This window comes from Wyeomyia smithii, chromosome 1 (assembly GCF_029784165.1).
Source record: "Wyeomyia smithii strain HCP4-BCI-WySm-NY-G18 chromosome 1, ASM2978416v1, whole genome shotgun sequence".
NCBI classification, from domain to species: Eukaryota; Metazoa; Arthropoda; class Insecta; order Diptera; family Culicidae; genus Wyeomyia; species Wyeomyia smithii.
The window spans coordinates 91,786,457-91,808,103 of NC_073694.1; the positions used below are offsets into that span (position 1 = coordinate 91,786,457).

Consider the following 21,647-nt stretch of genomic DNA (forward strand, 5'->3'; position numbering starts at 1 on the left):
TGCAATACTGATGTTGGGCTGAAATTATTATGGAATATTATACATTGTTTGTAATGTAATTGATTAAGAAATTATTGATTTGATGACAGATCAGATACTTACTGCTAGCCAACAAATAAAAAGCGACACCGATTGTTCTTCGGAAACCGAAAATATTGCTGTTGGAAACTTTTGACATATACATAAACTCAGGTGTGAGTAAACATCATGGATAATAACTCAAAACTGAGTAAACATGGTAATTATGAAAATTTGGGTTAATGTTACTCAATTGTCCAGTACTCGATTACTCACTATTTGACAATTTGCATAAGAATACCAAACTTAGTAGATCCTAATCAGATTAGAGTTAAAATAAAGCAGCGTGTATAAATACAAGTCACAACCGTGTTGCCAAACTGATATAAATCTAATATAAAGTTGTTCCAAAAATAGACCACCGCTGAAGATGCCCTTACATTTGGGGTTTGGAACGAAGAAAAATTATGTTAAAGCAAAAAATGATGATGTGTTTCACTATATTCAGCAAGAAAGAATTTTTCTATGCAGTATTCTTAGTTTACTCGATACAGATTTTAAATACAGATTTTTTGGCCTGTGATACAGATATACAGATATTTTCGGAAAAAATACAGAAATAAATGTGGCAACCCTGACTCAAACGCCCATTTTTGCATTGCTATATTTTGCGTTTGCTCTGTCAAATTAATTCTGAAATCTTTGCAGCAACTAACTTCCGCTATAATGTTAGCGTTCATCACTCGAGTACCAGCCGTAGGCGTTTTTGTTGCCAGGATCTGTGGTGGCCAGACGTTTTCCAAATTTTATTGTAAAACGTTTTCTAATCCTATTGAAGTGCAGCAAGTGTGTTTTTACGCTAGAAAAACCATGGGACTCCCACGCTGTTTTTTCGATATGACTGCTGATAATTCCCCTTTAGGAAGAATCGTTATTGAGGTAAACCTGTTTCTAATTTTTTTTTTTCATACGCCGGCTTCCTGCTTTTTTGCAACTAATTGTATCATCATTCGATGGTCATCGTGAAACTAACATGTTTTATTTTATTTCAAACATGATAGATATGCTGATTACGTAAGTGTATCGTTTAATAATCGAACCAAGTTTTCTGGGCTGATATTGCCTATTGAAAAACATATATAAAATTGCTGACGCTATACCTAGCTGAAGGTGATTTTTATTTTTCTGTGCATCTCAAATGTGTGTGTATTTTTGTTATTGAATGTTCATGGGAGAAAAAACCATACAGAGCCTTTTCACCATTTTTTATAAAAAGTATAATTTAAATATACAACACTAAATATAAAAAACAGAATTGTAATTTAAAATACTTCAGTAGTTTATTTGTTAGAAGTTGAAAATGATGAAAAATATTCAGTTTGCGTCAATAATTACCTATAATTTACTGAATAAACTAATAGCGAACATTAAAAATCGCGGGGGGGGGGGGCGGCTTTGTACTTTTATGATGAAATGCGACGAGGGGGAGAGGGGGTCAAGCCAAGCTACGTAGCAAATATGAAACAAAAAAAAGAATTTTCTAACTGTTCTCTTTTATCACTGTATTGTCTGTTTAGGGTCATTTCTATTATTTTCTTGTCTTGTTCATTTATGACAAGGTATGTTTTTGATAATAAAATTTGCGAAAAAAAAAAAGGGAGGAGGGGGGGTCATAAAGCTACGAAATTATCTAGAGAAGGTTCCTGACTGACAAAATGCTGCAATGACTGACAAATTCCAAAAAAAGCTACGTTATTTATAGATGTTCCTTACAATTGACGACTGCAACGATTGTTACCAAAAAATGTAATAGTTTTCTAATTTAATTATTAGGATTGTAACTTCTATGTAGGTAATTGAATTATGTTAAAAAAAATCTCGTCAAAATCATTTTCAAAATTTTATTCTGATACCTACCTTTGGGGCGACCTACTTCATACAACAAATCACGCTGACTTCAAAATTTATAAATTATATTATCGTTTTAGCTGAAAATCGAAAAAAACGACGCGACATTCGATTTTACCTTATGCGCATAATGTCGCATCTAATTCGTTGTTTAGCGCATCTGATGGTTACATAGCGCACAAGATGCGACACTTAGCATTTTGCATAGGCTAAATAAATTGCATCACCTAGCCCAATCATTACCCATTTTCTGGTATTCAAACGCTTTTTTAGTCAAGTTTGGAATTTACTTCATTTTGATGTTGTTGATCTCTTGCAGGAATTAATACCATTTCATTGCTACTTTGAAACAATTTTTGCCTCTCTGGTATCAATAATAAATTTCTTTCGTTTTTTGACTTCGCTTCCTGAATTTCCGAATTTTTAATAGAATTCGATTTACTATAATTTGAATTTAGTACTTTTACACTGCTGGTACCCGAGTAACTGTCCCATAATTTTTTGTTGTGTCTCGTCTTCGAATAAATATCGTACAGACTAATTTTAGCTTATTCTAATTCCTAATTCTATTTAACCCTTTGTGAGGCCGTGAAAACTTCGCAAGGTATTGACATAAACTTAGATAAAAGGTATTCCTTACAGGAGGAACAACACATCTGTACCTTTGTTTAACAATTCACTATTGAATCAATTGAAAAAATTGGTGGCAATATAGTTGCCGCTGCCCGTTAACCCCACAATGTTGGTGGCAATATAGTTGCCACTGCCCGTTAACCTTACAAACATTGGTGGTAATATATTTGCCACTGCCCGTTAACCCCCAAAACGATGGAAACAATTCTTTTGCAGCTGCATTGTAAGCTCCCTTTTTTGTAATAATAAAAAATGAAACATAGATGAAATAGAAAGTTTCTGGTGAAAAACTTACCGGTTTGTTGGATTTTTACCAAATTAAGAAATTTCCGAACGACGTTCTAAAATCTTGGTTTGTTTACATGAAAATGAAGCCAAAATGAATATTGCACACTTCTAGCAGTTCTAGTAAAAACTAAGGGGTTCTAGACACCTTTAGAAGTCTGGTTAAGCGAAATTTAAAAACAATATTCTTAGTGCAGCGAAAAAAATGTATTTTGTTGGTGGCAATATAGTTGCCACTGCCTTATAAAGGGTCAAAAGTCATACCCAAATCATGGAGGTAACTGACATCATTATATGCCTTCAGAAATGCATTATATGCACTATCACCACGTCCGTAGCTAGTTCTGCGGAACGGTAAATTGATCTGCCTTCGAATGAGTCCAAGCACTGCAAACGCTTTGGCTGCAATGATTGAGACATGATCATGAAATCGCAGTTTCGAGTCTATCGTGACTCCTAGATCGTAAATAGAAGTGACCCGCTCCAGCACGTTACCATCAATGATTTATGTATGGTTTACAGAATCAGAGCGCCTTGTGAATGAAACAATTTTGCACTTCGCTGCGTTCATTTTCATGCCATTTTGTGAACACCATAGTGAACACATTCGTTAATGTCGTCTTGCAAAGCCAGACAGTCCAGAGGTGACGATACTACTCTATAGAATTTGAGGTCATCAGCAAACATCTATTTCTGAGACTTCAGTCTAGTGCATATATCGTTCACAAACAATACAAATATAAGCGGACCCAGTACGCTTCCTTGTGGGACACCAGACGTGAGGGCGAACTCTTTGGAACACACGGAGTTCACGCAGACTGAGGCTTTACGGTTAGTGAGGTATGAGTGTAGCCATCCGGTGACGTGCTTATGAAAAACAACATGTTACCAATGACCAGAACAGTTTCATGGCACCACAAGTTTAACGTTGAAAACAAAAAACCATGGGTGGAATTGGGTTGTTTAGCTACTGACGGATTTCCGATTTTTATATATCATCTGAAAGAGTGTAATTTTCCGAGCAAAACCTGGTTTTTTAAAACTATATCATTATCCTCCGATTTTAAATGAAGAATAAAAATTCGCTCTAAATCGCTACAATGACAGTTATTATATGGGCGAACTGTCATTGTAGCGATTTCGAGCAGTTTTTAATCGTGATTTAAAAAGCGAAGGACAACGATAGGAACTTTTTTCAAATCACGTTTTTCTTGGAAAATGCAGATCTTTCAGATGATATAAAAAACTGATATAGCTAAACAACCCAATTGGTTTTACGTTACATAACTTGAAAAAAGTTAAAGGGTATGTGCTTGAGTGCACAAACTTAGGCTTGCCGTGGGACTATGGTGGGTGTAAAGATTTAATTCTGCCATAACCATACTGTATAACACACACCAAACGTACAAATACCATACACAATAATCCATAAACATTTCACAAAAAACCACATACACCTGTCATAAACCACAGCATACAAATACCAATACCCACATGAACTGCCCATAAATGCATAACAGTCCCATGTAATTTCTCATCACTTTTTGCTTAAACTTCAAAAACTTCTTCACATACCCGATGCTCTCAAAAAATCACAAGAAAAAGCTTTTTGTTGCTAAATTGATTAGAAAAACATGAATTTTGGTCAGTCCCATGTTACAAATAAACGCAAAACAAGTTCAGTGCTGAAAATAACTAGCATAAAATTATGGTCACTATCATAGAAATATCAATTGAAGTTCTAATAAGAAACATAATGAACTTGTTGTCAATACAAGTATTCTGTCATAAATATATTTACCTCGCATAAATGCATTTATGCACACACATGTTATGCACATATACAAACATACACACACACACTACTAACTACTCACACACACACACTACTAACTACTCACACACACACTACTCACTACTCACACACACACTACTCACTACTCACACACACAATTCACACGCACACGCTACTCACACACACACACATACACACACACGTTACTTACTCATACACACACGTTACTTACACATACACACACGTTACTTACACATACACACACGTTACTTACACATACACGCACACGCCACTCACAAATACACACACACACCACTCACACATACACACACACGTTACTTACACATACACACACATGTTACTTACACATACACGCACACGCCACTCACACATACACACACATGCTATTCACACACCCACACATACACACCCACACGCTACTCAGACACACACGCTTGATATACGACACACTATACCTACATTATCGGCGGCACCCAAACGGCTTCCAAGTCTTCCAATGGTCCCCAGTGTCGGTCACGTCCAAGTTCGGGCTGTATTCCAACAACGATATCTGAATTAGATTATCACTGGTGGGGTCCAACTCAGATCGAAGGAATGTCCTTTTATAGCGTCACTCAGTGTGGGGAACTTGGGTGATTGGGGGAAGAACCAATCACGTGAAGGCATCTCTGCTTTTTTTCTTCGTCGCTTACGTTGGGTGATAATCGCGATGCCAATTGGCTGGCATAGCTAGCCAATGACAGAATGCGTGAAATCATTTCGTCTATGTTTTTGAAGTCTGCGTTAGGGAAATATACCAATCGTATGAAAAATGTATGTGGATATTCGACCTTCAAACTTTTCCGTAATTTTCACGGAGTAATACGAAAATGGAAACTAAAATTATCATGTTATACAAATCTTGTATATATTAGCTTTCCAACGGTTAAATATTGAAATCGGAACAGTTGTTTGAGCGCTATTAGCATCTAAAATCTTCCATTCCACCAACCAAAAACGTTACATTTTCAATCCAGTTTTCACAGAATGTACCTTAGTATAGTGAAGAAAGACGTAGTCCTACGCCAAAGAAAACAATATGGGACAAAATAAGCGGATACATTTCAAAAGTATTCGCATATTTTGTCCCATGACGTATAAATTCAACCAGCAACCGGCAGTATCACTGGCAACGTAGATTGTACTATTGAAAAACAACACTAGTCTAGTGAATTGAATGATATAATTCTATATGCCTGAAATTATCCGATATACACTAATCTGGAGTAAAATTATATGTTCGAAGTTTGTACCACTATGCAGTGGGACTGTAATGCGGGTACTTTCAATATGGGACAAACACAACTTGGTATTTTTTCCATGTTTTTCCATACAAAAGTATCAATTTTAGATTTTTTTCGGAAAATATGATAACAACTAAGTCGATTCTCGATGACCCTGGGCTTGGTGGTTGAGCTCCAATCTTGGGTTCTTATAGCTTTAAAGAACCAAATTCAAGATAGAGCCACAAAGTTGTTTCAGCTTTGACAGCCCAAGGGCGCGTGCTTCCGGGTGGCGGATGGGAGCTAAGGGAGATCATGAGAGTCAGATACCTATGTTTTAGTTCTTCCTACTCAGATCTCGGCAGTCTCCTATGTGGGGAGGATTCATAACAATATTAATTGTTAAAAGTTTTGGTGAATTCTCTTCACACGTGGACCAGACCACATTGTGCAAGCTCTGTTCTCATCAAGATTGCATATGCAATTTTAGGGTGCTTTTTTACCGCGTGCCGCTAGCTCGCTCCACAATTACAATTTTGAGAAACGATGTACGACAAACTTGTAGTCCCTAAGTAGTACTACAAGTTTATCGAATAATGTAATGCTCTAACTCTCATACCTGAAGTGTGAGAACCCATATTCAGTGCAATATTCAGCCAATATTCGCGGTGAATATTATAATATTCACCGCGAATATTATAATATTCACCGCGAATATTGGCTGAATACCCCACTGAATATTGGCTTTTACACTTCAGGTATAAGAGTTGAAGCACTGCTTTCTTCGACAAACTTGTAGCATTGCTTAAAGACTGTAAGTTTGTCGTACATCATATTTCAAGATTGTACTTGTGGAGCGAATTATCGACACGCGGTCAATTGAGTGGAATTGACACCCCAAAATTGAATATGCAACCTTGGTTCTCATCTAGAAAGTGACAAATACATACTTACTTATAGGCGAAGAAAAAAAAAACATACTTATTAAATCTGTGCAGTTGTAGTAGCCGTAGTAATAGAAACAAGGATCTGTGTTGTAAGGTGCGGTGCGCAAAGAGAAAAGCAGTAAACCCGGCAACCGGCGAATGTTTTATTTTATTTGAACAGTTCTAGTAAGTCAGATTTAACTTAGCATGACTCCAAGTACGTACTGGAAGGTGTCATGAACTTCGTAAGAATAAATAAATTCGACGGCTTCCGATGAGATGGAGTGGGGAGAGCATAGTTTTGGCCTTCTACTATCAAGTTTAGTTTGTTCCACGTAACGACACCCTACACTTCTGTGTTTGTGTATGTATATGAGTTCTTTTTTTTGTAAGATTTGGACCACTGCGACCCTTATTTTGATCTTTTGTGGTAATATGTGTTCTTATGAATATATGTATGTTTATGTGTTCTTTTTTGTGTATGTATGAATGTATTTTTTTTCTAATATATATGTTACACTAACACATCACTGAATTTGTAAAACCCATCAATGACAGATATCTCTCCTCATCTATGTCTACTTCTTCCTTTCCTTCTCTATCTGCAACTATTATCACTGTTACCTCGACTATCCTCTATATTCAACAACTTATTTTACTATCCGGCAGTCCAAAGCAGGATTCATTAGACCCCTGAGGTTATTATTCTGCGATGCCAAATCTACATCTCTCTCCTGGTACAGCATGGAAAGTGATTAATCACTGGAGACTTAGCCCTACGGCCCCCTTCTGCGCCCGAAAACGAAAAACGAAACTAAGTCGATTCTCGATGATAACTCAAAAGTGACAAAAATCAGTATGGGACAGTTTTGCGGGTATCGGCAGTACAATATAATCCAAATGTTTTTTTAGAAACCATTTTAGGTATTTCTGGTTTAAAATTAAAATCTAAACAATGACGATTCCGGTCTTTAATATTTATTAAATTTTCAATTAAATTTGAAAACATTTCCGTTGCTCCTGGTTTTTGCAATTGCCAATTCTTTGAAATCATTTTCCGCCTCTAGAAATTTTCTTAAACGATTTTAAGCTTAAGTTAGGTTTTTTTTTGCTTATTTTCCGTCGGACAAGCTCCGCTACTTTCGTGTCAATCACCGATGCCCGGGAAGGCGACTCCACCAAGGACCCATCCATAGTGTCCTTGAAGCTGGAAGTACGAGGTTAGCAGAACAAATAGTAATGGGATAAAAAAAAGCGCTCCCACTGCCCGGTTGCTCCGTCATTTCTTTGAGTAATGTTCTGCTCTGCTAGCTTAAGAAGTAGCATAACAATATATGAAAATAGCATTTTAACCCTCTTACCAATGCCACTCAAAATGCTTAAATATATTCTTGAACAATCTACTAATTCTTCAAGAACATAGTTATGCTTTTTTTAATAGGATTGGTAAATATTTCTGAAGGCTCCGGAGTAACCATGGTAAAGAGAAGATTAAGCCAATAAACAGTTCTAAAACGGTCAACGCTCATTCAACGGTATTGAAAAATAAACTGATTTTTATGATTGGTTTGAATATATATCCATACATTATACATATATTCTTATTTTGTTTTTAAATATTATTCTCTAATAATAATCAGAAACCTTCAGATATTTGGGTTTTTCCAAAGCATTGAATGAGCATTAAATTATCTAAACCATGCTACAGTAGTTTATTATTTAGAAACGCTGTTTTTGAAAACTTTTTTCATGAGCTAGCAGAACTATATAGAATATATTTTTGACCATTATTCTGCCAACCAGTTAGCAGAATAATATATCTGGAAAAAAATCCTTTTCGTGAAAAATGCATCTAATTCATCGGAACGGTCTGCCTAAGTAAGCATTTAATTGGTTGTATACCATTTCCCCGAAAATCTTTCCCGAAACCCGATTTCCCGAATGTTATTTCCCCGAATGATATATCCCCGAATGTACCGTTTTCCCGAATATAGCATTTTCCCGAAAATCATTTACCCGAATGTATCATTTCCCCGAAATCCAATTCCCCGAGTGTAAAATTTCCCTGAAATCGAATTCCCGAATGTAATAAAATATACTCTCTCGAAAAAATGCAATTTCTATGTTAGTAACAATGCATGCTATCACACCAAAATTTCTCTTTATGGTTCAGCAAAGTACATTGCTGTAAGTGTATCAGCAAACTACTTGTTTGCTGAATCACAGCATTTTTTCCAAAAGTCTACTGTAGTTCAGTTCTACAATTTACTGAATTTCGTTCAGAAATTTTATTTTTGCTATAAACCAGTATTTCATTGATAAATTAACTGAAAACCAGTAATCGATGCAAAGATTCGCGTAAATTCAGCAAAACTTTTTGCTGAACATATAACAGTAAATGAATGTTTGCTGGAATCCAGCGAAAGAATTGATATGTAAAAAAATTTTACGTCAACCTGTCATTAGTAAAACGCGCCAAATCGCTTTGCAGCATCGCTAAGCTCTTGTTAGCGGATATGGGACCATAGCTAAGTCACTGTTGGGCTAGATGAACTCAAAAGTTCAAATGATAATCATACATCTCTAATTCAACAGCAATTTGGCTTTGATCCGATGAGCGGATGGAAGCTGGTGCTTGAGGGAAACATGGTTTCCATGAACTAACTGGTTACCAGCAAATTGATTTATGCTTTGCTGAATGTACAGCAAATTGTCATAGCTGACAACCAGCAAGTTGTGTTTTGTTTTACTGGATATGTAGCAAACGATCTGTCATTTTTATGCTTATGAGCATTACTGAATAATCAGCAAATTTAATTTTGCTGAACAGAATGCTGGAAACACAACCACCAAAAATCAGCAAAATTTTGTTGGTTTCCAGCAATGAAAATTTGGTGTGGAAAGATAGAAAGGTGATCATTTTTTTCTAATTTTTAATAAATATGGAATCATTCTGTGCCGAACACGCATCAGCATCGTTTGTGCTTCGAAATCGCTCCGATAAATTTCAATACGTGTGTGCAAGTGGTGGCATTTTTTGACCGATCCCGGTGTCTTTTGTCTAGATTGCTGTGTCGCAAGGTCAAGCGCCTTTGTGTTACTGTGTCGCTTTGTAGCTGCCTGCTGTCGAACGATTTGGTGGTGAGTGCAGTGCACTCCAACACGAAGGAGAAAAAGAAAGGAAGGTACGTGCTTCTTGTCTGTCCCATCGGCGCGCTAGGTTTAGCACGATGGATGTAGACCCCCCACCTCCCGCACCACCATCCTTGAATCCCCTCGACCCTGTCCCTCCTGCTCCCCCTCCTAATATTAATTCCTCAGCTCCCCCACGTGTCAGATTGTATCCAGATGGATCGACTCTTCCGGTGGCAGTTTACCTCAGGCCTAAAGCGGGGCCGAAGTCGAAATCTTTAAACGTTCTACAGACGTCACACTTTAAAGCTGTGACTGAAATTTTAAAAATCAGGCCGAACAAGCTCCGTGTCGTGGTCAATGACCTTAAAGAGGCCAACGATATAGCTTGCTCCGAGCTTTTTACACGGGAATACCGTGTCTATGTACCCGCTAGAGATGTGGAGATCGACGGTGTCGTGACCGATTCGAGTCTGTCCGTCGAGTGTATATTGAAAAGTGCCAAAGGGTGCTTTAAGAACAACACATGTCCCGATGTGAAGGTGCTCGACTGCAAGCAATTGCGGTCGGTATCGATCGTCGGTGACAAAAAAGTTTACACTCCGTCAGACTCGTTTCGAGTTACGTTCGCCGGGTCTGCACTACCAAGCCACATCTCGATCCACCGGGTTCGTCTCCCTGTGAGGCTATACGTGCCCCGCGTCATGAACTGCACTCATTGCAAGCAGTTAGGCCATACAGCCGCCTACTGCTGCAATAAGGCACGTTGTGGCAAGTGTGGGGAGACTGATGCGGAAGATTCTTGTAGTGTTACCGCCGTAAAGTGTATTCACTGCGGGGAAAATCTGCATGAGCTCTCGACATGTGCGGTGTACATGCAGCGCAGGGATAAAATAAAACGGTCTCTCAAAGAGCGTTCAAAGCGTTCCTACGCTGACATGCTGAAGAAGACCGCTACCACGTGTCCCATAACATCAAACCCTTTTGATCTGTTGTCCTCTGATGAAACCGATTCTGACGATTAACCAGCGGGAACATCTTATGCCAATCCTGGGGAGTCTAGAAAGAGGAAAAATATTTCCTCTCCTAAACTTCCCCGAAAAGGTCCTAAGATTTTCCAAAGTGAAATGAATGGTACAAACAAACCTAAAAGTGCAGCGGAAAAACCGAAGCAAACCCCTTCTGGGCTTGCAAATTTAAAGTCCCAGAAGGAGTTCCCAGCACTTCCTGGAACATCTAAAACCCCAGTTGTTCCTTTTGCTCATCCAGTTGAAAAATCAAATGCTGGACTGGTGAAATTTTCTGACATTGTGGACTGGATTTTTGAAACTTTCAATGTACCCGATCCAATAAAAGATTTTCTTACAGCATTCCTCCCAACAGTTAGAACATTTTTGAAGCAGTTGACTGCTCAATGGCCCCTCCTTGCAGCGATCGTATCCTTCGATGCCTAATTCATCTGCTTATGTGAAGGACTCTATCGCTGTCTTACAGTGGAATTGTAGAAGTATTTTACCAAAAATTGATTCGTTTAAAGTTTTGATAAATAGAAACAAATGCGATGCATTTTCCCTTTGTGAAACTTGGCTTACTTCGAATACTGATCTAAACTTCCATGATTTTAATATTATTCGCCTTGATCGAGACACCCCATATGGGAGAGTACTTCTAGGGATTAAGAAGTGCTATTCTTTCTATCGTATTAACCTCCCCTCGATTCCAGGCATCGAAGCTGTCGCATGTCAAATGACAATACAAGGTAAAGAGCTTTGTATTGCCTCAATATATATTCCTCCCAGAGCACAGGTTGGGCAACGGCTGTTCTTTGATTTAATAGAACTTCTTCCCTCGCCACGTTTGATTTTGGGAGACTTTAACTCTCATGGCGTGGCTTGGGGTTCCCCTTCTAATGATAACCGCTCCTCTTTAATTCATAACCTTTGCGATAACTTCGACATGACTATTCTAAACAACGGTGAAATGACACGTGTCCCGAAACCTCCAGCGCGCCCAAGCGCTTTGGATCTCTCTATATGTTCGACGTCGCTACGGTTGGATTGCACATGGAAGGTAATCCTCGGTCCTCACGGTAGCGACCATTTGCCTATTCTTATTTCAATTACCAACGGGTCAACTCGCATGCGGCCAATTGACATTCCGTATGACCTCACACGGAATGTTGAGCGGAAGTTATACGTGGAAATGGTTTCAGAAGCTGTCGAGTCGATTCAACATCATCCACCACTTGAAGAATACAACCTCCTCGCGGGCTTGATTCTCGACGCCGCGTTGCAAGCCCAAACGAAGAAATATCCCGGCGTAACGATCAAAGAACGGCCTCCCACTCCGTGGTGGGACCAAGAGTGCTCCGATGTCTACACGCAAAGATCCGACGCGTTTTTGGCCTATCAGAAGAAAGGTATACCTGGCGACTATATACGGTATTCGGAGCTTGATACTAAGCTTAAAAGCTTGGCTAAAGCAAAGAAACGCGGATATTGGCGTCGGTTCGTGAACGAGACGTCGAGGGAGACATCGATGAGCACTCTTTGGAACACAGCCAGAAGAATGCGGAATCGCGTAACGGTCAACGAAAGCGAATAGTCTTCAAGTAGGTGGATATTTGATTTTGCCAGGAAAGTATGTCCGGACTCTGTTCCTGCGCAAAACTTTGTTCGCGATGCGTCTCCGGCCACGACGCGATAGAATCACCTTTTACGATGGCAGAATTTTCAATTGCCCTCCTGTCCTGTAACAATAACGCGCCTGGGTTAGATAGAATCAAATTCAACTTGTTGAAGAATCTACCCGGCAATGCCAAGAGGTGCTTGTTGAACTTGTTCAATAAGTTCCTGGAGCAAAATATTGTACCGCAGGATTGGAGGCAAGTGAAGGTGATCGCCATCCAAAAACCGGGAAAACCAGCCTCTGATCACAACTCCTATAGGCCGATTGCAATGCTATCCTGTATCCGGAAATTGATGGAGAAAATGATATTCCGTCGTTTAGACCATTGGGTCAAATCAAATGGTCTACTATCAGATACTCAATTTGGCTTCCGCCGTGCCAAAGGGACGAATGATTGTCTTGCGTTGCTTTCAACAGATATTCAGCTGGCGTATGCTCGCAAAGAACAAATGGCGTCTGCCTTCTTGGACATTAAGGGGGCTTTTGATTCCGTTTCTATTGACATTCTTTCGGGCAAACTTCACCGACAAGGATTTTCTCCAATTTTGAACAATTTTTTGCACAATTTGTTGTCCGAAAAGCACATGCATTTTACGCATGGCGATTTGGCAACTTTTCGAATTAGCTACATGGGTCTTCCCCAGGGCTCATGTTTAAGCCCCCTTCTTTACAATTTTATGTAAATGACATCGACGAATGTCTGGCAAATTCATGCACGATAAGACTTGCAGACGACAGCGTGGTTTCTGTTACAGGAGCCAAAGTTGCCGATTTGCAAGGACCATTGCAAGATACCTTGGACAATTTGTCTGCTTTGGCTCTACAGCTAGGTATCGAATTCTCTCCGGAGAAGACTGAGATAGTAGTTTTTTCTAGTAAGCATGAACCAGCTCAGCTCCAGCCACAATTAATGGGTAAAACGATTTCTCAGGTTTTGGTACACAAGTATCTTGGTGTCTGGTTCGACTCTAAAGGCACCTGGGGTTGTCACATTAGGTATCTGATGAAAAAAAAGCCAACAAAGAGTGAATTTTCTTCGTACAATAACCGGATCATGGTGGGGAGCACACCCGGGAGACCTTATAAGGCTTTACCAAACAACGATATTGCGCAGCAAACACACATTTGATCAAACTGGAGCGAATACAATATCGTTGTTTGCGTATCGCCTTAGGTTGCATGCAATCGACCCATACGATGAGTTTGGAGGTCTTGGCTGGAGTTCTACCATTGAAAACCCGCTTCTGGAGCCTGTCTTCTCGTATTCTTATCAAATGTGAGGTCTTGAACCGTCCTGTGATTGAAAATTTTAAAAGGTTAATCGAACTTAATTCTCAAACCCGTTTTATGACATTGTATTTCAATCACATGTCACAAAATTTTAACCCTTCTTCGAATATTCCAAATCGTGTCAACTTATTAAATACTCCTGATTCTACTGTGTTTTTCGATACATCCATGATAGAAGAAACTCGTGGAATCCCGGATCATTTACGCGTGCAGCAGATCCCCAAAATTTTTTCCAATAAATATCGAAACATCAACTGCGACAATATGTTCTACACTGACGGATCACTTATCGATGGGTCCACTGGCTTCGGTATCTTCAATAACAATTTAACCGTCTCCCATAAGCTCGATGATCCTGCTACTATTTACGTCGCAGAATTAGCTGCAATTCAGTACACCCTAGGGATCATCGAAAAAATGCCCACGGACCATTATTTCATCTTTACGGACAGTCTCAGTTCCATTGAGGCTCTACGATCGATGAAAGATGTTAAGCACTCTCCGTACTTCCTGGGGAAAATACGGGAACATTTGAGTGCTTTATCCGAAAACTCGTTTCAGATTACCTTAGTGTGGGTCCCTTCTCACTGCTCGATACCGGGTAATGAGAAAGCGGACTCTTGGGCTGAGGTGGGCGCATCAAACGGTGAAATTTATGAAAGACAAATCGCTTTTAAAGAATTTTTCGCATTTGTACGTCAGAACACGATCATCAGTTGGCAAAGTTCTTGGACCAGAGGGGAACTGGGAAGGTGGTTACATTCCATAATCCCCAAGGTATCGACGAATCCGTGGTTCAAGGGATTGGATGTAGGTCGAGATTTCATTTGCGTGATGTCTCGGCTTATGTCCAATCACTATAGATTTGATGCGCATCTCCGTCGTATTGGGCTCGGGGAAAGTGGTATCTGTGCCTGTGGCGAAGGTTATCACGACATAGAGCACGTTGTTTGGTCATGCCCTGTCCACCGTGACGCCAGGTCTAAATTAGTAGCTTCCCTTCAGGCCGGAGGTAGACGGCCAGCTGTTCCTGTTCGTGATGTCTTGGCGAGCCGTGACATACCTTACATGACCCTCATATACATTTTCCTAAAATCCATCCATGCCCCAGTCTAGTCCCGTTCTCCTCAGTCTACACCCAACAAAACGACAAGAACACGTTTGAACCTTAAGCAGAGATTTTGCAATCAACAACTGCACCCCACACGAATTCACCAGGACCTGAGAACCCGAGGCCTTCAGTGATATCTTGGCTCAGCGGCACATACCATAGGCCACTTGAACACCAGCGAACAACAACAACGAACCATAACCAGCAACTAGACCCCGCACAATACCTTCAGGACCCGAGAATTACAAGCCCCTCTTCCAGCTCATAACATCGTGGCTCAACAGAACAAATCCATACATGCTGCATATTCATGGCCATTCGGAGAGAATCAGACGACCATCAAACTACAAAACACTGATTGAAAAATACATCCTAGTTTTAAGATAGACTTAATTTCAGCTCGTAGTCGGCAGCGAGGATAAAAAATTTGCTTTAAGATTTTAAGTCATCAGATATAGTTGGCGTTGTTAAACATTAAATTGTATTTGTGCCGTGTCAAATAAATGATATGAGAAAAAAATAAAAAATAAATATGGAATGAAGTGGGAAAATGTCCTCCTAAATGTTTCTAACCTAAATTTAAGAATAATTAATCAGGATATCCCTGTGGCATCTATTTTTTAAAATTTTTTTTTCTAAATACAATATTTGTTAGAAAATGCTCACTTGTACATATTATACTTCGAGCAATATTTGAATTCACACGCTTGTAATGATTTCCTAGATGATAATAACCTTCTAGATGATTCAGGGCGAGGCGGCCGCAAGCCGCGAGTGTGCGCCGGCGGCCCTCCATCGGAAGCGCCAGCCACTGCGGGGAGATAGATGGGAACAACTATGACTCTCTTAGGGTAACCAAATGCCAAATGTTCGTTTTCGTAGGTGTGATCCCCTAGTTTAGTTTGAACGACAGCATACATCTTGGACGATCGAGCCGGCCGTAGGCCGCGAGTGCTTTTTAAAAGCGACAGAAATGAACTTTGTGAATTTTCAGCCACATGATTTTTCAGCTTTTCTTGATTCAGCCTTATGTAGCTTTCAGACTTTTGAATTTCGGACATTTAAGTTTCAACCTTTCGTAGTAAACCTGTTTCCCCATAACATCGACTTCCGGTAGGTTTAAAATTGTTCGGCCCCTGAATGGAACCAAAAAACTCTGGTTCTGGAAAATCGATCACTTTGCCTCACCCTACTATGCATAGCGCAGGTGAAACAGTAAAAGTTATAACTTATTTATCAACGCACGTTTTGAACCGGAGTTTTAGTGCTTCGTGTGAACAAAAAAAAAATCGTGCATTTGAAGAAAACGTTTGTACTGCGGTTTTCGCGAAAATAGTTTTTACAGGAAAATATTTTTCGGGAAAGTGGTACATTCGTTAAAATATTTTTCGGAGTAATGGTGCACTCGGGGAATTGGTACACTCGGGAAAAAAAACTTTCGGGGAAACGGTCTTCGGGGAATCGGTACATTCGGGGAAATATTTTTCGAGAAAACAGGTTTCGGGTTAATGGTTTTCGGGGAATTGTTATACAATCATTTAATTAACATCTTATTGGTGTATGTTTAGAAACCCCAGAGGAAAATATTGTGCGGGTAAGATGGACACTTTTAATATATCACAAACTAGAATGTTTGATGATAGTTGAGTGATGCAAATACCTTCTCTGTAGTGTGTCAATACTTTTGAGATGCATTGTCGGCTTTCAGCAAGCAAACTGTCAAATTTATAATTTCATTTCACGAAAAATAGTGGAAAATTCGTTAAACATACGTGTTTTCATTTGTTACCGATAGTAAAGTGTTTAATTAGTCTTTCCTCGGTTTTCTAGTGTAAATCCAGCAGATTTCAGATGTTCCGATAGAGAGCAACGATCGTTTGAAAAATTTACAGCCAGGTCGGGCAAGATGGACACACTAAAATAGGGAAAGATGGACACGAATTTTCCAAGAATTTTCACATGTAATATCGGTTGTGTACTACAAGATGTTTACAAAGTACACCCGTGAGAGGAACCAGCAGATATGATTCACTTAGCAGTTAGAACAGACCATAAAGGCCGTGAATTTTCGCATTCATTCTAACCCACTCTCCCAAACTTCAATTGTATATATGGACTTTAATAACGTAGAGTAGTGTATGGCCATTACTTAACACATGAATCAAAAGAATACGTAACGTACCAAATCTTTTTTTGTGAGTGTCCACCTTTTCCATCTTAGTGTCCATCTCACCCACCCCAGGTGTCCGTCTTTCCCACCATGTCAAAAAAGACAGCAATTGGTAGTCAGAGTATTGAAAACCCAAAACACAAAACTTGGAGGAAGTTCACCAATACTAAAAATAATTATTACAACAAATGATCTTAATTTTCAATTTGTATGACTACTGCGATCTAAACAGCAATAGCTGAGTCACAGACAAACAGACATGCCTCTTCGAAGAAAAATCCTGAAGAATCATCGATCTTATTCGAAACGTTACACTCATGCGCCACCATGTGAGCTTATTGTCTACTAACTTATATTCGCAAAACGGTTTTTGTCACTGTCACTGGGTGTGCGCGCTTCCTTAAATCAACACCAGCGGTATCACTGATGGTTTTTGTCTTTGATAATGAATTTCCACAAGCGCCACAACTTTTCGATATTCTTTCGACGTTTCATTCACCGTTGCCTCTGAGTTTTGTGAAGTACATTGTCATCCAGTGATTTCATAGTGATTACTTACTTACTTTTTTGGCTAACGGACCGTTCACCGGTCCAGGGCCGAACGAATTAGAGATGTCCAGCTTCTTCTGTCTTGGGCAGCCGTTCTCCAGTCTCCCCGTACACCAGCAGATCGTGCATCTTCTTCCACCGCGCACATCCACCGCGTGCGAGGCCTACCACGGAGTTGACGGCCTCTTCCTGGTTCTCTACTGAAGATAGTTTTGGCGGCTCTCTCGTCAGGCATCCTGGCTACATGTCCAGCCCACTGAAGCCTGCCCCGCTGTATTACCTTCACTATATCAGCATGTTTGTATACCTGGTACAACTCGTGATTCATGCGTCTGCGCCACACTCCGTCTTCCAGTTTACCGCCAAGTATCGATCGCAGAACTTTACGCTCAAAAACTCCGAGCACTCGTCGATCAGCTTCCTTCAGCGTCCATGCTTCATGCCCGTAAAGCGCCACCGGGAGTATCCGCGTCCTATACAGCGCTAGTTTTGTGCGAGTTTGCAAACTACGGCTTAGAAAAGGAAGATGAAGTTGTTTGTAGCGGCTTTTGTAAATCTTCATTCCATCTGAAGTGTGCTCATTTGACGGCAGAAACCAGGGATGCTGTTGCTAACTACTCTCAGTTGTTTTGGATGTGCTTGTACAAATATGATGACACGCCTGTTTTCGTCAAGCCCTTTCGTCCACGAACAGTGCAATGCAGTTTATGGTTGATGAACAGAACAAAGTGCTTGAGGAAATAAAAAAAGAAGTCGCATTCAACACAACCAAAACTAACACGATACTTCAGCGACCGCCTCTGCCAACAACCACGAACTCCCAGATCACAACAAACACTAAATTTACGGAAAAGACCACGTCTGTTAATTCCTTATGAGCCTCCGCAACGCGAAAATGTTTTCGAAGGAACAAAAGATATAGAACCAGAAGATGCAGTACCGTTAGCTGCTGCGCAAAAAGAACAGCTGTTTTGGTTATATCTGTCTGGCTTCGATCCTCACGCGACAGTGCAACAAGTCGAGAAACTAGTCTGTAACTAATAGCGAATTTCTTTATTCCACCAGCTCACCTCGTTTTGAGCTGGAAGCGCACTAACTGCTGTCAAAACCCTTCTTTATTCGCTCCATTTTGACCCAGTTTTGACCTGCCGTGCTGCCCAAAGCGCACTGTAAAATTTGTCAGCTTCAACCCACCACCGCACGTGCTAAGTTCGTAAACAATTATCTGGCATCTCTTTCTTACTTGCATCTTAAATGGCGATGCTGTTTTATTATTCCTCGGTAGTTTCGCTCGCATACAGAGGAATAAAGAAATTCGCTATAAGGGAAGACATCTCGGTATAGATTTGCATCCACTTTGGGAACCACTCGCTGATTGGTTGAAATTGAATACCCAGAGTGCGTTAAAATTTATTATCTGGCTTGCTGGCAGTGTTGCTGAACAACATAGTTCGTTGTTTTGATTTATGTTTTTTTAATGATGTCACCTGTTATTATAATCTAAAATAATTTCAAGTGAACATCAAGTACAAATATGGGCATAGTAAGAGATCCGACTTGGATCATCACTAATATCAATTACTAAAGGATCCAAAAGTGCGCAAGGAGTGATTACGGTTTTGCGTGAAGCATAAGAACAGCATACCACTGCTCAATGTCGGGAGTAAATAGAGTAGTGTGAGCTTGTTTCTACTTTTGAATCCGTTCAGGATTAAGTTTGAACATACCTGTTGGGGCATATTGCTTCTGCGGAAAGTACAATTCAGATGGGTCAATGCGGATGAATCATAATCATTGATGGATGACACGTTCGATTTTAAGTGTATTAAAGATGCAGATTCTCCGGTAACCCTCAGACGGTAAAACTATCGCCTGCAGGAGGAATTGTGCATAATGGTGACATATTTTCCGAGTGAATGGCATCACTTACGAAAAATACAACAGGGATCATCGAGGTGGATGAGGAAGAAGAGTAAGAAGCCAGATGTCGCCCCTTAGGTCTGTAACAATTTAAAAAGTGTCAGTTGTTAAACTGGTTCCCAGAGAGAAAACCCTCGATGAGCTTACTTTTGTTTCCTTCAAAGCTGGTATCGATATGCGATTAAAGGACCTAGCGCTCTCGAAATCGACAGCATGCTCTGACAAAAACTTTTTACCGTGCCGATAGCGGTGTGAATCTCTCGTTCGTTCAAATATCAACTACTTTGCGCTTGCTTGACTGAAGTCTCTGTTCAAAATTCTATCAATTCACTGGATTGGTAGTGATTTTCCAATTTCTGGTGCTGAAATAACTATTAGCCATTGGTTTCTTGTAACATGGTTTTATAGTAACACTAATTTAAAGAATCATGCTTCATCCTGTAGAGCACCCAATGCTTGCTGTATCCTGTCGAAACTAAATAGGCGCTATAAGTTTGATATCATTCATTACTTCTTCGCCAGATCAATATAAATGCTCCATCCAAAACTCTGCGGAGAGTACCTGCAATGCATGTACCTTTTCGTCGTACAAACTACAGCTCCAATAGTGCAATCATTGGCCTTCAACGAGCGTTCAACAAAATTTCGTCAATGTTTGATTTTCATCTGTCGATTGAAGTGCTTCGTTCTAAATTTGTTGCTATGTTTGGACAATTGTCGTATTAATGTTTAGTGTAGTAACTAGTCACCATTTGGACAATATATGTCTGTTGGTTGAAAGCAAATAAATAAAAAAAACATATTGAATGGTGCACGGATGGACCTCAGAAACGAAGGGAATAATATCAATAAGAGCAACTGCGGTAAAGAATTTCATATTTATATACAAGATCATTTACTTTCTTGAACGAATGAATGGCAAAGCATGACAAAAAGTAACACCAGCCAAATCAGTAAAACGTTAAATTTGGGGTAAGAGTAACTAGATTTAATTCAGTTTCACTGCAAAGGGTGAGAGTGAGTATACAGTTAGCTCCATTCCAGGTGTATTCCAAGCATTGAATGTGAGATTTCGAACTCTGCCCGGCATTTTGGTTATTTCGAGAAAAACGAGTTTCAAGTTAACTACTCTGTGAATTTTGAAGATTTCCATATTTCCGGGTAATTTTGGTATTATGAGCTAGAGTTACTCTTTGACTGTATCATGTAAAATGACAATTAAGAAAAACAGCGTTATGAATTCGACAATGACCGGTAACATAACTGACTAGGTGAAGTTGGTCCACTCTGACTGAACAAAATAATGATATGTAATGAGTTGGTTCATTGTGACTGATCAATTGAAAAAATATTTATAGCCAATCAACATATAACATTATGACGTACATATATTTGATAAGTTTTTCAATACGGCCCAAAACGAATGGGTTACTTGTTACTCTTGTATTGAAATGGTGCATACGTCATTTCGTTTTCTTGATTTTATGCAACGTACGAATAAGTAACAACACGCAAAAGTTGAAGTCTTGTACAATCATTGTGTCTTCCCGATTCGCACAAATGTTGCACAGAAATCGCATAATAAATGTGTGAAACGCATAACGCAACAGTTGTACTGCGAATACATTGACATAGAATGAAATCAGAATATGTATCATACACCGACACTTTATTTCTCACGTCGAGTGTATTAGTGACTGCACGCGCTTTTTTCTCAAGCGACGAGAGAAATTTCTCCCTCGCTCGTAGAATTTCAGACACGTGACATACAATTTGCAGGTTGCTCTTTCGCTTCTCTTTCGGTTCGGATTGCGACGCGCAAGGCGATATCTCGTTGCTTCACGAAATGAGCGAGACACCCGTGCTGCACATACTTGATACCAGTGTTGTTAGTCTCTCACTCATACTGTCGGTGCGTGCTTGCTGCTATTTAGAGGAA

At 39.7% G+C, this 21,647-nt stretch overlaps 1 protein-coding gene across 1 annotated transcript in view; it reads left to right on the plus strand.

Moving 5' to 3' along the window:
* The first annotated feature begins 707 nt into the window (after nucleotides 1-707).
* The window catches only part of LOC129718095 (peptidyl-prolyl cis-trans isomerase-like), a 28,087-nt gene continuing 7,147 nt past the window's right edge, over nucleotides 708-21,647 (plus strand). The window contains exon 1 of the mRNA XM_055668518.1: nucleotides 708-957. Within this exon, the coding sequence (XP_055524493.1) occupies nucleotides 745-957 (213 nt within the window). The 5' untranslated portion in view covers nucleotides 708-744. The remainder of the gene's footprint in view (nucleotides 958-21,647) is intronic.